Genomic DNA, 16,012 nt, shown 5'->3' with positions numbered 1-16,012 from the left:
TCCCCAACCCCCCTTCACCAAAACAAAAAACAACTCCAGCCCAAAAAGACAATGCCACACTTATCATCTTATCACAACTGCATTATGTACAAAAGGCACAAAAGGCACTTTAAAGCTCGGGAAGACAGTTCTCTGAGCATTTCTCTTAGGATAAGATAAACTCTGTGGCCGACTCTTCCAGATGAAAATGGTTTCATTCATCGCAAACAAAATGTATAGTGCACACTTTTCATACACTTCATACAGTAAGATACCTTATTACTTCAAACTCGGTCAGTATAACCCAGTATATATTTATACTCAAGCAAATACTGTCAACTTCAAATCAGCTTAACAAAGTCTGCTTTTTGACATAAAGTTCTTTCACTGGCTTGTTATTAATATAAAACCGAATGCTCGAAATGCCTTACCTCGAGCATGGACTATGGATACCAAGTTTGTCAAGCACTGCCCCACCCCTTATAAGAGTGGATGACTGGAACATTTTAATGCACTTCACCACGTAGAACAGCCACAGAAACAGCCACAGAAACTTCACACTGGCGCCAGCAGTTGCACATTTTCCAGCACAGATTTTTCTTAAACGTATTTTGTACCATCCTCTATACCAAACGTCACTAACATTCAGGTATGCTGAAGAAATAGATAACCACGGACCCTGTAGTATTACCCTCCCAACACACTTTTCTCATACTTTCACTGTTCTGTCGGTAAATGTTAAGAATTAACGAGTTCCCCGGCACACACACCCCCGACCCCCGTAACTACGCAATTAAGTTTCTAATTGGGAGGCTCGAATCATTACATATGAAAATTCAGAGAATAACAAAACAAAGTAAGATGCAAAGGGGAACAGGTCTATCTGCTTAAATACTGAAAGATTTTACATTTCTAAAAAGCATTTGCGGGATGCCGAGATTTCTCAAATGTGCCCCTCCCCCGCCTGTAGCCTCTTTCCTCCCCCCCACCAATTCTGGGAAGTGGTTACTTGGCCGCGGCTGGGATGCTACTCACCGAGTTTCTCCACCAGCTTAAGCATCACCCCTCCGATGTGCACCTCGCCGGTCACTCTCAGGGTGACATCGCGGTTCAGGTCCGTCACATGGACACTCAGTTCCCACGTCCCGTCCGCGTAGCAGCCATCTGGCATCCTTATCCCGTCCAGAGCCATGGCTCCTTCCTGCGAGCGCGGAGGAAATGGCTCTCGTAAGCGTCACTCCCCCAAAGGAAGGCGAATCCCACCGAATTCGCAGCGTCGGCCGCGGGCTGGGAGGTGGCGGAGGACCCGGGGCTTTCCGCGCAAACTCGGGAGGGCGGCGGCGGCGGCGGCCCGGGCTGCGGGAGGACCCAGCGCCCCGCTCGCCCAGCTCGCCCCGCTCGCCTCGCAGCGCGCCTCGGCCCGGCGCCGCCCGCCCCACACCGTCCCCGCCTAGCGGACCGCGGCGGGCTTCACCTGCCAGCCGGCCCCGAGCCCCGGAGCGTGCGGGCTCCCCGCTGCCCTCCCCGCCGCGCCCCCTCGAGTCCCCGTGGGGTCCCGCTCCCTCACCGCGCGCTCTTCGCGCTCCGGGCCCGGGGCTACTCGCGCGGCAACAGGCGCTCGCGGGGCGGCGGCGTCCGCGTCCGGCTCCTCCGCGGGCCAAGCGCTGCCTGCGGCCGCAGCGCCTAATGGAGTCCAGTCCTCGCCGCCCCTCGCCTGGCTCCCCGCGCTCCACCCTCTCCCCGCCCCCTCGGTCCGAGCCCGGCTGGGCTGGGCGCGCTGGCTCCCTCCTCCGCCGCTCGCACCGCCGCCCCGAGCGGGTCTGGCCGGCCTCGCCCCTGCCCCCGCCCTCCCGGCGCCGCGCAAGGGGGAGGGGGCTGCAGGTCCCGGGAGGGGTGGGGAGGCGCGGGGGCGGCGGGGGGCGCGGCGGGGCGGCAATCTCGGCCCCGCGGAGCGCTGCCCTTTTATGGAAATGAAGGACCCGGTGCCGGGATTGAATCCAACATCCGGGCTCTCGGCTGCGGGCTCTGAGGAGGGGGAGCGGGGGAACGCGGGCGACCTTTCCCGGGGGCGCGGGTGGGCGGCGGGGCGTCGGGAGCTCGGGCTGGACTGGGCCCCCGCGGCGGGTGACCGCGCTGGCAGCCGTGGGAGGGGGCTTGTCCGTGAGAAATGGCCCCAGGAAATTCCCAGGGCAAGGTCGTTTTCGGGGAACAAAGTCCTCTCGCCCACTCCCCACGCCTGGAGCCGGACCAAAAGTCTTGGAGCGGTGAGAGGTGCCGCAGTCCGGGAGCTGGAGAGAGGAGTCTGGGATGGAGAAACTTTAAAAAGTAAATGCCCAAACCAGCTCCTTGAACGTCCCACAAAAGAATGAGAAAACCCAGAGGGAGGTGAACCACAAAAATTGCTTTGCAAGCAATGTCCGGCACCATCAGCAACTCCTACTGGACTCCCAGGAGTTTGCAATTGTTCTTAACCCCTTCGGAAGCTCCCTCCATATGCAAGTCCAACAGATGATGCTCTTTGCTGTAGGGGAAAGACACAACTTAGTTTCACGAGTTTTACCCAGAAACCGTTTCCCCAGCTTCTCGAGCTCTTTGTACGTATTTGTATATTTGTATACGCAATTTAGAACTAACCGTTGATTCAAGCTGTTAGATGGAGATCCATGCTCCACCCCACCCTCAGCCACGCCCTGCATTTTAATACTTCTGGAACTGCCTGCAGGTATCGGGAAGAGCTAAACAACTTCACCTGCTGAAGACTGACTAGTGATGGAGAACGGTCCTCCTGCTTCCAGCTTTTGTTTCCACTTCCCCTATTAATGTCGAGGGCACTCCGTTCAGAAACAGCAAACCAGAGAAACTGCCTCGCTAGCAAATTAATGGGCTCAAAAAGTAAATGTCAAGAAGGCGTAGATTAAAATACCTTTTCCTCATAAAAGACTTAAGTCCGCGGTCTCATCGTCCTGTCAGACCGTCTCAAACGCTTGGGAAGGGAACTCACGAGGCAGATAACCTTTTTGTTCATTAACATAACTGGGAAACAAGATAGGAGGCCTCAAGAAAGGGGTGGAACTCAGAAAGGAGTGAAAGCAGCAAAATTTAGTCAGATGCCAAAGGCTTGGCAGAAAAAAAAAAAAAAAAAAAAAAAAAAAACTGGGAAAACCACTACAGTGTTTTTAACTAGTCATCATGGAGAAATTGATGCCTTGAGTCTCTCGTCTCTACTCTCCAATTTTTACCCATGGATGTTCCAGATAGTTCACTTGAAAGCAATATGAATGTCCGGAGAGGAGGGAGTTTATTTAATATGGTGTTGAAAATATATAGAAAATGTTAATAAAATAAGGAATTGCTTGTTAGGGCACAAAACTGCGGAACTAGATGTGCAGCTGTAAAATTATGAGCTGCTTTAAATATTCAGAGAAAAAGACTAGAAGGAAATGCAAAAAATGTTAAGAAGCTGCCTGGGTCTTGAAATCACGGGATTTTTTTTTTTTCCTTCTATTCTTTATTTTCTATGAACTCGAGAACTTTACACCATTACCTAGAATTGCATCCAGCATTTCAGTTTCTCTGTACATGCCATTACATTCACGATGATAGACACTGGAAAGAGCAGATACTGACTGAACTATGGGCAGGATTTTCAGAAGTTTCTTTGGTATTTAAAAAATATATATCTAAATAAATCTTGAGTTCTTTAAGAGCAGGGACTTCAAATTCTTTTCATGGTCCACAAATTCACAATAGCTTGAGACAGAGAAAATGGAAAACATGCTGGTGTCAGCCCAACAAAATGTCAAAGAAACAGCAAGTCTGTCCCATGGAGAAATCTCAGCGGCCAGGTACAGTGGCTCATGTCTATAATCCCAGCACTCTGGGAGGCTGAGGCAGGAGGATTGCTTGAGCCCAGGAGGTGGAGGCTGCAGTGAGCTGTGTTTACACCACTGCACTCCAGCCTGGACGACAAAGTGAAACTCTATCTCAGAAAAACAAACACAAAAAAAACAAATCTCAATGGGAAAATCCCCACTTTAAAAATGTACTTATTTCCCCCACCTTATCCCCCAAAAGATTTAGGACAATGTATATGGATGCATAAACTGTGAGACAGCATACATTATAAGTGACACAAAACAAGAAAAAAAAGGTGGGTGGCGGTTGGGAGGCTTAGAGGGGTGGAGTAGAGATTATTTTTGAGTAGAGATTTAAAATGGAACTGGGACTCAAACTAAGAATTGTATCTTATGACCTTTGTATATGTTCCAGTAAGCTACAAAAAATTATAGTTTCCTAAACATGCCTTTCTAGAACCTAAAATATCTATGCCCTTTCTGAATATTCCCTTTCCTTCAGACAAAATTGTTGAAGCCGACTGTCATGGCTCTGAAACTCTTTTAATACAGATGGTCCCTGACTTAATGACTTTTTTTAGTTTACGATGGTGTGAAAGCTATATGCATTCAGTAGACACCATGCTTTGAATACCCCGGACTATTCTGTTTTTCACTTCCAGTATTCAATAAATTATATGAGACAGTCAACAGTTTACTATAACATGGGCTTCATATTGGATCATTTTGCCCAACTGGAGGCTAATGTAAATGTTCTGAGTACCTTTGAGATAGGCTAGGCTAAGCTGTGATGTTTGGTAGGTTAGGTATATGCAATGCATTTTTGACTTACAATATTTTCAATTTACAGAAGGTAACCCCATCGTAAGTTGTGGAGCATCTGTACTTGGTTTCCGCATTCTAGTTATTTTCCCACTTTACAGTAACAGTTACTTTCTAAACAATCCCGCCACAGCACTGACTACTCTGACTACCGTGCCTTCCTGAATCCACTTCTATGACTGTTCTTTACATTTAGTGACAGAGAATGGGGGCGGGGAATTTTAATATTGTAAATGACTGCCCCATTTCTTAACATTTGAAATCGCTTAAGAATAGCTTTATAAGACAGTTTACTGTTTTTAGAAAGTTAGCAGTAGATGTTTGAGCAATTAATGCACAGGAAGGCAAGGACCCTGAGTTAAATTAATCTAATTGAATAATTAGATTAGGATGGGTGCAGCTGGTCCCTTCAGGCCTTCTTTTTGAGTATTTCAAGCTGTTGCTTGCTTTGACAGTTAAAGAGGAGTCAGCCTCACCTCTCTGAAACTGGGATTTTTTTTTTTTTCCAGTTCATCAAGAGAGGCTTTTAAGTACATTTCTTAAATATTTACTTCTACCTAAGATTTAGAATGTATTCAAATGTAGAATCTTATCTGAAATCCCCTGCTGGAACCACTAGGACAATGCAATGCTTGTGGTACTTACATCATACTAAAAAGTAGCCGAGTACGCCAGTGTTTGGAAGAACAGCTCAAGCATTAAAAGCAGTAATATCCAAATAAGGTACCAAGCACTGGACTTAGATTTAGAGCAAGCGATGCCTCACAGATCTGCCGTCAAATGCAGCCCTTGGGCTTGGTAATGCTCAGGTTGACTTTAGCTTTTCCTCTCTGCCTTCTTATACTGTGTTTTATATTTCTAAAAGGTCAATTCAAAATATAACCACTGAGTTTGAAGAAGGAGAGAGGATGGGGATAGGAGAAAATAAGAGAGGGTTCGTATGAGTGTGAATGTGTAAGGTGGTGTTTGAAAATGTGACATGAGGCCAACAAGACGAAATGTAATGAATTATTGTCAAATCCAGGTGGGTAGAATTCTCTCTTTGTCTTGGAGATTGCCAAAAATGGCACACACCAATAAAGCTACTGAAGAGGTAGAAATCCAGGGGCATAGAGTGTGATCTAAACGGGAAGGGAGGTTGCAAAAGCCACTTCTTTGATGGAAATGGGCAGTCACCGTAATTAGCAAGGAAAGGACTGGCAAACAGAAACAAGGAAAATTTGTTAGGAATATGGCTGTTTTCACAGGCCAAAGGAGAGCTCTGACGTAACAATCAAATCTTTAAAGGGAAAGAAATGCACTGCTTACATTTACTACTATGGTTACAGTAAGTTATATGTAGAATACCATGCTTGGGGATACTTTTATTTCCCCCCGACCTAAGTTTGAACACCAGGACACCTTGTGAAATAGTCTTAACCTCAACAAAAGTATCAAATGTTCACATGCACAAACAGAGTAACTGTGTGTCTAGCACAGTGTAGGGCACTGAGACAGGCATGTAAATATATAACACATGTCAAAAATTCTTAAGGAACGTCTATCTAATGCAGGAGGCTTATATTTAAAACATCAGAAAGGACAGCCACATACAAAAGACATTAGACCCCTACTTCACAACATATATGCAAATTAAAAATAGAGCATAGGCTTAAATGTAAGGTCTAAAATTATAAAATTCCTAGAAGAAAACATAGGACTAAACATTTATGATCTTGGATTAGGCCATGGTTTTTTGGATAAGACATCTAGGCATAAGCAACAAAGGAAAAAATAAAGTTAAATTGGATTTTATCAAAGTTTAAAATAGTTATATTTCAAAGAGCAGCAACAAAAATGTGAAAAAGCAACTTATAGAATGGGAAGACTATTTGCAAATCATATATCTTTTCAGTGACTTGTCTCAAAAATAAATAAAGAGCTATTACAATTCAACCATAACATCAGACAGTGCAACTAAAAATGAGCAAAAAATTTGAACAGACAGTTGTCCAAAGAAGACATACAAATGGCCACACAGAATATTCTCAACATCATTTATCAGCATGGAAATGCAAATTAAGGTACAATGAGATAATACTTCACATCCTACTAGAAGGACTATAATAAAAAAAAGATGACAAAAACAAGTGTTGGCTAGAATGCGGAACAACTGCAACCCCTGTACGTTGCTGGTGGGAAAGCAAATGATAAGTTGCTTTGAAAAACAGTTTGGCAATGCCCCAACAAATTAAACACTGAGTTACCATATATATAGTTATTATGTACAGTTAGCATATACGTAGTTAACCATGGTCTGAATGTTTGTGTCCTCCCAAAATTCATATGTCGAAATCTTAACTCCCAAGGTGATGATATTAAGAGTTGGGGAAGGCCTGGCACAGTGGCTCATGCCTGTAATTTCAGCACTTCGGGAGGTCTAGGTGGGAGGATCGCTTGAGCCCAGGAGTTTGAGACTAGCCTGGGCAACATGGTGAAATCATGTCGCTGCAAAAATAAAAGTAAAAAATTACCTGGACATGAAAGTGGGCACCTGTAGTCCTAGCTACTCAGGAGGCTGAGGTGGGAGGATTGCTGGAGCTTAGAATTTTTTCTTTTTTCTTTTTTTTTTAAGGCAAGGTCTCACTCTGTCACCCGGACTGGAGTGCAGTGGCACAATCTTGGCTTTCTGCAGCCCCCGCCTCCTGGGCTCAAGTGATTCTCTTACCTCAGCCTCCCAAGTAGCTGGGACTACAGGCACATGCGACCATGCCTGGCTAATTTTTGTATTTTTAGTAAAGACAAGGTTTCACCATGTTGCCCAGGCTAGTTTTGAACTCCTGACCTCAAGTGATCTGCCTGTCTCTGCCTCCCAAAGTGCTGGGATTGTAGGCGTGAGCCACGGCACCTGGCCGAGTCCAGGAGTTTGAGGCTGCACTGAGCAGTGATCATGCCACTGAACTCCAGCCTGGGTGAGAGTGAGGTCCTAAAAACAGATTAAAAAAAATTTTTTTGTTGTTTTTATTTGACTCTAAAAACAAACAAAAAAATGTTTTTAAATTAAAAACAGAGGCTAGGGCCTTTGATTAGATCATTGATCTCTTTAACAAGGGGGTAGCACCCTTATAAAAGAGGCCTAAAGGTGCTCATTTGCCTCTTCCATCCCGTTAGGACAGAGCTAGAAGGTGCCAGCTATGAACTAGAAAGCAGCCCTCACCAGACACAAATCTGCTGGGCCCTTGATCTTAGATTTTCCAGCTTCAAGAAATGTGGGAAGCAGACTTCTATTGTTTATAAGCTACCCAGTTTGTAGTATTTGGTTGTAGCAGCACAAACAGATTAAGACGCCACATAATCCACCAGTTCTACTATTAGGTATATACACAAGAGAATCATACACAGCATCTGAAAACATATGCCACATAAAAACTTGAGGCCGGGCGCGGTGGCTCAAGCCTGTAATCCCAGCACTCTGGGAGGCCAAGGCGGGTGGATCACGAGGTCAAGAGATCAAGACCATCCTGGTCAACAAGGTGAAACCCCGTCTCTACTAAAAATACGAAAAATTAGCTGGGCATGGTGGCACGTGCCTGTAATCCCAGCTACTCAGGAGGCTGAGGCAGGAGAATTGCCTGAACCCAGGAGGCGGAGGTTGCGGTGAGCCGAGATCGCGCCATTGCACTCCAGCCTGGGTAACAAGAGCGAAACTCCGTCTCAAAAAAAAAAAAAAAAAAAAAAAAAAAAAAAAAAAAAAAACTTGAACATACATGAATATTCATAATGTCTAAAACATGAAAACAACCCAAATGTCTTTCAAGTAGTGAATAGATAAAGAAAATATGGTATATTTATACAATGAAATATTGTTTGGCCAGGTGTGGTGGCTCACACTTGTAATCCCAACACTTTGGGAGGCCTAGGTGGGAGGATCACCTGAAGTCAGGAGTTCGAGACCAGCCTGACCAAAAGGTGAAACCAGGGCTGGACGCGGTGGCTCACGCCTGTAATCCCAGCCCTTTGGGAGGCCGAGGAGGGTGGATCACGAGGTCAAGAGATCGAGACCATCTTGGCCAAAAATGGTGAAACCCCGTCTCTACTAAAAATACAAAAAAAATTAGCCGGACGTGGTGGCACATGCCTGTAATCCCAGCTACTTGGGAGGCTGAGACAGGAGAATTGCTTGAACCCAGGAGGCAGAGGTTGCGGTGAGCCAAGAATGTGCCATTGCACTCCAGCCTGGGCAACAAGAGCGAAACTCCGTCTCAAAAAAAAAAAAAAAAAAAAAAAAAAGAAAGGTGAAACCATATCTCTAATAAAAATACACAATTAGCTGGGCTTGATGTCACATGCCTGTAATCCTACCTACTCAGGAGGCTGAGATAGGAGAATCCCTTGAAACCAGGAGGCGGAGGTTGCAGTGAGCTGGGATTGCACCATTGCATTCTGGCATGGGCAACAAGAGTAAAACTCCATCTTCAAAGAAAGAAAGAAAGGAGGGAGGGAGGGAAGGAAGGAAAAGAAGGAAGGAAGAGAGAGAGAGGAGAAGAAAGGGGGGGGGGAAGAAAAGGAGATTATTTAGCCTAAGAAAAGAATTAAGTACCAATACATGCCACAAAATAGATAAACTTGAAATCATGCTAAGTAAATTATACCAATACAAAAAGTCAAGAATTATATGATTCGGCCGGGTGCGGTGGCTCAAGCCTGTAATCCCAGCACTTTGGGAGGCCGAGGCGGGTGGATCACGAGGTCGAGAGATCGAGACCATCCCGGTCAACATAGTGAAACCCCGTCTCTACTAAAAATACAAAAAATTAGCTGGGCATGGTGGCACGTGCCTATAATCCCAGCTACTCGGGAGGCTGAGGCAGGAGAATTGCCTGAACCTAGGAGGTAGATGTTGCAGTGAGCCGAGATCGCGCCATTGCACTCCAGCCTGGGTAACAAGAGCGAAACTCTGTCTCAAAAAAAAAAAAAAAAAAAAAGAATTATATGATTCCACTCACCTAAAATATCCAGAATAGGCAAAACCATAGAGATAGAAAGTAAATTAATGGTTGTTGTGAACTGCGGGCAGCGGGGAGGGTGGTGAAGAAACAATGAGAAGTACTACTAATAGGTGCAATGTTTATTTTGAGGGTGAGAAAAATGCTCTGAAATTAGATACTGGTGATGTTTGCACAACTCTATGAATGTGCTATTAACCAGGGGTCCCGAGCTCCTGAACCACAGACCGGTAGCAGTACATGGCCTGTTAGGAACTGGGCTGCACAGCAAGAGGTGAGTGGTGGGCGAATGAACATTACCGCCGGAGCTCCACTTCCCGTCAGATCAGCCGTGGCATTAGATTATTTATTTATTTATTTATTGGAGATGGAGTCTCACCTTGTCACCCAGGCTGGAGTGCAATGGCGACATCATGGCTCACTGCAACCTCCGCCTCCTCGGTTCAAACGATTCTCCTGCCTCAGCCTCCTGAGTAGCTGGGATTACAGGTGCCCACCACCATGCCCAGCTAAGTTTTTTGTATATTTTTTAGTAGACACGGGGTTTCACCATGTTGGCCAGGATGGTCTTGAACTCTTGACCTCATGATCCACCCACCTTGGCCTCCCAAAGTTCTGGGATTATAAGCATGAGCCACCGTACCCAGCCTGGCATTAGATTCTTATAGGAGTGCAAACCCTATTGTGAACTGCACCTACAAGGGATCTAGGTTGCGTGCTCCTTATGAGAATCTAATATCTGATGATCTGAGATGGAACAGTTTCATCCTCTAACCATCCCCTCACCCCACCTTGCGCACCTCAGTGTGTGGAAAAATTGTCATCCACAAAATGGTCCCTAGTGCCAAAAAGGTTGGGGACTGAGCCTATAAACCACTGACTTGTATCCTTGAAAATGCTGAATTTTATGGTATGTGAATTATGTCATAGTAAAGTAATAAAGAAATCAAAAGGGAGCAAAAATAAAAGGCTAAATTGTGAAGTACAGATCCATTTTGAGGAGTATGATAGTCTAGACTCTGTAAGAAGGTAATTAACAAAGTCATGATACGTTTTCTGAAGACGATAAAGCTAAGCAGACAAAGGAGTAGATGGGGGCCTATCAAGACAAGTCGCATGGGAAAATTACGAGGCAGAAGTGAGTATGGAGTGCTCACCAGCTAGAAGAAAGGAAAACATGCCAAGGACGTGCTTGGGGTTGGTGAGCACAGAGTGAAGCCAGACCAGGAAGAACAGAAGTTTAGACTTTGAGGTTAAAAAAAAAGAAAGAAAGAAAGAAAGAGGAGCCATTTTGTTGGTGTGTGGGCCAGTTGTGGTGGCTCATGCAATCCCAGCACTTTGGGAGGCTGAGGCAGGTGAATCACGAGGTCAGGAGTTCGAGACCAACCTGGCCAATGTGGTAAAACCCTGTCTCTAATAAAAATACAAAAATTAGCCAGGCTTGGTGGCACACACCTATAATCCCAGATAATCTGGAGTATGAGGCAGTAGAATCGCTTGAACCCAGGAGGCGGAGGTTGCAGTGAGCCAAGATCACACCACTGCACTCCAGCCTGGTCGACAAAGCAAGACTCCATGTGAAAAAAAAAATAGTTGGTATGTGGTAGTAATATTATGAAAGCAATGAGACAGAGGTTGCAGTGAGCCAAGATCATACCACTGCACTCCAGCCTGGTCAACAGAGCAAGACTCCATCTGAAAAAAAAAAAAAAAAAAAGTTGGTATCTGGTAGTCATATTATGAAAGCAATGTTCAAATAAGATTAATCTGGTAAAAACGTGCATGATGAGGCCGGGCGCGGTGGCTGAAGCCTGTAATCCCAGCACTTTGGGAGGCCGAGGCGGGTGGATCACGAGGTCGAGAGATCGAGACCATCCTGGTCAACAAGGTGAAACCCCGTCTCTACTAAAAATACAAAAAATTAGCTGGGCATGGTGGCGTGTGCCTGTAATCCCAGCTACTCAGGAGGTTGAGGCAGGAGAATTGCCTGAACCCAGGAGGTGGAGGTTGCGGTGAGCCGAGATCGCGCCATTGCACTCCAGCCTGGGTAACAAGAGCGAAACTCCGTCTCGAAAAAAAAAAAAAAAAACAAAAAAAAAACGTGCATGATGATTGAAAGAGCTAAGGACTAGAATCTGAAAGGTTGGTTTGGAATCTGTTCATAACTTAGATGTAAGAAAAAAACTTTCTCTGTCAAGGTAAATAAAAGGGGGTAGAGGATTCAGGGGCTTTCAAAAATATCAACACAAAGTTTCTGAGCATTTTTGATGTTCCAGATGCTGTGCAAGGCACTTTAAATTTTCCTTACAATAACCCTTAGTTTTAATTACTATCCTTGATTAATGTCAGTTCACTGATGGCCAGATTGGTTATCTGGTTACACAACTTGTCCTAAGCCACACAGCTGGTATGTGGAAGAACTGGGACTAAAACCTAGGTCTAAAAAAAGGAGATCATAAATACTTCCACGTTTTTCTGTTGAGGAGACTGGAAGAACAGTTGGAACTCCCAGACAGGGAAATGGAAGTTTGAAGGAGATGATTTCGGGGAGCCAGGTAAAGATGAAGAGTTTTTAAAAAGAAATATTGAATTTGGTGTGGAAGCATCATAGTCAGTGGAAATGTTTAGAGGGCAATCAGATAAATAAGGCTGGCAGTCTTGTGAGAGGGTCAGATCACACAGAGAAGTCATTAATATAGAGGTGAGCCCTCATGGATGGCCCAGAGTCCACAAATGAGGTGCCCCTTGGGTCACTGTTCCCCAAAGGCAGAAGCAGAAAGAAGAGTTATCTAGGGTAAAAAAAGGATCAGAGCTGAGAAAATAATCAGATTAGTTAGGCAAGCCAAAAAAAAAAAAAAGAAAAAAAGAAAGAAAAAGAAAAAAAAAAGTAAGAAAAACTATTTTAAGAAAGGTTGGTCAACAGTATCAAATGACACTGAAAAGTTCAGGAAAATAGTGACTGGCAAAAGTTCCTCTTAACCTTGCGGAGGACAATTCTAGAGCTGACTGGAAACAGATTTCCAAGAGTTAAAGAAGAAAATGGGAGGTTTGCCAGGGAAAGGAAAGCAAGAAATAAGATAGTAATTTGGAGGTGCAGCAGCCAAGGACACTTTTCAAAGCAAAGGAGACCTAAGCATGGGTAAACACTATGGAAAATGTAAGGGGGATTTTGGTTGATTCGTGGTTATCAGGAAGAACAAAGAAAAAATAAAAAAGAAAATGTAAGAGGGAAATGTTTGTTTAAAAGATTCCTCACTGGGATAATTCCAAAGATTCAGGAGGAAATAGGAGAAGCCCTTGACAAGCCAGAAGAAATACACATCAATTTTCAAGAATAGGATTGGCTTGTTGGAAGGCTGTAACCATGTTATAAAAGTAGAAAGACACAAGAGGCTAGAGTAAGTCGGTCACAAACATATTTAAACAAATACTGTCAATATTAGTCAACGAGAGGGTGGGGTTGCTTGGCTTATTGTGTTGATCGGATGGAAGCCCTTCCCAGGTCAGATCTGGGCCAGGATGTAAGAAAGGAAGGATGTGATTGAGCGATTATTTCAGTACAACGAGGGCGAAGAGTCAGAGATTATTTCAGTACAACGAGGGCGGAGAGTCAGAGGCCGTAGGGAAACCAGCGGTGACAGCACAGAGGTGAATTTACCAGCCTAGAGATGCTGCTGCCACTGTGATTCACTGCCAATCCACAGGCCAAGAGGCCAGTCCTCACAGCCGCCTTCATCCTACAACACTTGTTTCCTATAAACACGCCAGGCTTCTCCCTGACTTTTAGTGTTAGTTATTGTCTAGCTGGTTCCTCCTACTTTTGGGTGGCAGGTAAACTGCTGACTCCCAAACCCATTCTGAGAAATGTTCCCTACCCTTTGTCCTTTGTAAGACAATGTCCTCTTTAAATGTATAAACCCTCTATTCTTTCCCAGGAGTTGCAATTCCAGTAAAAGAGCCAAACCAAAAAGTCATCTACAATTTCAATTGCCCTAGGGCCAACTCAGTCCACCCTGGAAGGACAGAAGTGCGTTTTATCTGCTAGCTCCTAAGAGGGTGCTCTCAGGTAACAGAGAACAGAACAGCAGCTGAACATTGCCATCTGGTGCCTGGGAGGTGTCACTGTAAACCTTTCCTCTCCCTTGAACTAAATTCAACAAATAATTCATTAAGAATTTAGGCAGACCGGGCGCGGTGGCTCCAACCTGTAATCCCAGCACTTTGGGAGGCCGAGGCGGGTGGATCATGAGGTCAAGAGATCGAGACCATCCTGGTCAACATGGTGAAACCCCGTCTCTACTAAAAATACAAAAAAAATTAGCTGGGCATGGTGGCACGTGCCTGTAATCCCAGCTACTCAGGAGGCTGAGGCAGGAGAATTGCCTGAACCCAGGAGGCGGAGGTTGCGGTGAGCCGAGATCGCGCCATTGCACTCCAGCCTGGGTAACAAGGGCAAAACTCCGTCTCAAAAACAAACAAACAAACAAACAAACAAATAAAGAATTTAGGCCGGACCTGATGCGGTGGCTCACGCCTGTAATCCCAGCACTTCGGGAGGCCGAGGTGGGTGGATCACGATGGGTGGATCACGAGGTCAAGAGATCGAGACCATCCTGGTCAACATGGTGAAACCCCGTCTCTACTAAAAATACAAAAAATCAGCTGGGCATGGTGGCACGTGCCTGTAATCCCAGCTACTCAGGAGGCTGAGGCAGGATTATTGCCTGAACCCGGGAGGCGGAGGTTGCGGTGAGCCGAGATCGCGCCATTGCACTCCAGCCTGGGTAACAAGAGCAAAACTCCGTCTCAAAAAAAAAAAAAAAAAAAATTTAGGCCTGGTCCAGTGGCTCTCATGCCTGTAATCCCAGCACTTTGAGAGGCCAGGGTGGGTGGATCACTGACATCCAGGAGTTTGATATCAGCCTGGCCAACACGGTAAGACCCCGTCTCCACCAAAAATACAAAAAAATTAGCTGGGCATGGTGGTGTGCCCCTGTAGTCCCAGCTACTTGAGAGGTTGAGGTGGGAAGATCTCTTGAGCCCAGGAGGCGAAAGCGGTAGTGATTTGTGACTGTGTTACTGTGCTCTAGCCTGGACAACAGGGTGAGACTCTGTCTTAAAAAAAAAAAAAAGAAACAAAGAAAAGGAAGAATTTAGGCTGGGTGTGGTAGCTCATGCCTCTATCCCAGTGCTTCGGTTTGGGAAGTCAAGGATCACTTGAGGCCAGGAGTTCAGATAGGCCTGGGCAGCAGAGCAAGACCCTATCTTTAAAATAAAGCAAAATAAATACAAGAAATTAGTAAGCTAATGAAGAAATTGTCCCTACCCCTACGAAAAGATACACTATTGACCAGGGGTGGTGGTTCAGGCCTGTAATCCCAGCACTTTGGGAAGCCAAGTCAGGTGAATTGCTTGAGCCCAGGAGTTCAAGATCAGCCTAGGTAACACGAGGAGACCCCCTCTCTACAAAAGATTTTTAAAATGTAGCTGGGCATGGTAGCATCCACCTGCTGTCCTAGCTACTTGGGATGCTGCAGTGGGAGAATCGCTTGAGTCTGAGAGGTCAAGGCTGCAGTCAGCTATAATCACGCCACTGTACTCCAGCCTAGGTGACAGAGCAAGACCCTGGCACAAAAAAGAAGATAACTCTTTATTTTTAGGTTCCATATCATTTCCATCACCACATAAACAGACTCTACTATCTCCTGCTTAAATACATAAAGAAACAAGTCTCTCTTGATCACGTATCTCCCTACATTTTTACTTCTGTGGTTACCTTAAACACAAAACCACTCAAATGAAAGGCCTATATGTAATATCTCTACTTTCTCAATTTTCTATTACTTTAAAACTCACCCCCAAATTTGCACTGAAGAAAACATGTCACCTCAAAATATGCTTCTTTTTTTTCCACATCTGCATTGTAGCTGAATCAAGACCGGTTCTTTGACATAAAAATTAGTTTTGAGCTGAAGGCAATAAAAACGCAGCAGAGAAAAAGCTCTCTCTATCCAACCTCCTTTTCTGCCTAAATACAGGTTATAAATTCTCCTTTACTGGAGACCACTCTGGACTCTTATAAGCCCAGACATGGCACCGGAGGAATCTGCAAACAAACTTGACTCTGTTTGTTTCCTCCAATATATTTACCTTTCCTTAGAAGTCTAAAATTGCTTTTCTGTCCATTCTCTACAAATGTATTATTGTTTGTTCAAGATGCTGTACATGCTGTATAAGCCACTGATCTGAGTTACTTTTCAGTGAGATTTCTCCCAGGTGATGTGCGCTGTAGGTATGAATAAACTTGTTTGGGTTTTTTTTTTTGTTGTTAATCTTTCATTAAAGCTATCCGAGCTAAGAACTACGAGGGAT

The 16,012-nt window shown here is 45.0% G+C and overlaps 2 protein-coding genes across 7 annotated transcripts in view; both read right to left on the bottom strand.

The window, feature by feature from the left end:
• FERMT2 (FERM domain containing kindlin 2) overlaps positions 1 to 1,705 on the bottom strand; it is a 94,975-nt gene extending 93,270 nt beyond the window's left edge. The window contains exons 1-2 of one of the 6 annotated variants that reach the window (XM_039469092.2): positions 1,547 to 1,705; positions 1,015 to 1,180 (exon numbers count right to left, since the gene is read on the bottom strand). In XM_039469092.2, coding sequence (XP_039325026.1) covers positions 1,015 to 1,171 — 157 coding nt within the window. In that variant the 5' untranslated portion in view covers positions 1,172 to 1,180; positions 1,547 to 1,705. The remainder of the gene's footprint in view (positions 1 to 1,014; positions 1,181 to 1,546) is intronic. The other 5 variants (XM_039469093.2, XM_039469095.2, XM_039469094.2 and 2 more) reach the window with 5 other exon arrangements.
• A 7,895-nt stretch (positions 1,706 to 9,600) lies between these two features.
• Positions 9,601 to 16,012, bottom strand: part of DDHD1 (DDHD domain containing 1) — a 197,430-nt gene continuing 191,018 nt past the window's right edge. The window contains exon 20 of the transcript XR_012516317.1: positions 9,601 to 11,335. The gene's annotated coding sequence lies outside the window, so the exon portion shown is untranslated. The remainder of the gene's footprint in view (positions 11,336 to 16,012) is intronic.

This window comes from Saimiri boliviensis, chromosome 2 (genome assembly GCF_048565385.1).
Source record: "Saimiri boliviensis isolate mSaiBol1 chromosome 2, mSaiBol1.pri, whole genome shotgun sequence".
In the NCBI taxonomy this organism is placed as follows: domain Eukaryota; kingdom Metazoa; phylum Chordata; class Mammalia; order Primates; family Cebidae; genus Saimiri; species Saimiri boliviensis.
This window is presented reverse-complemented; position numbering and strand designations above follow the sequence as displayed.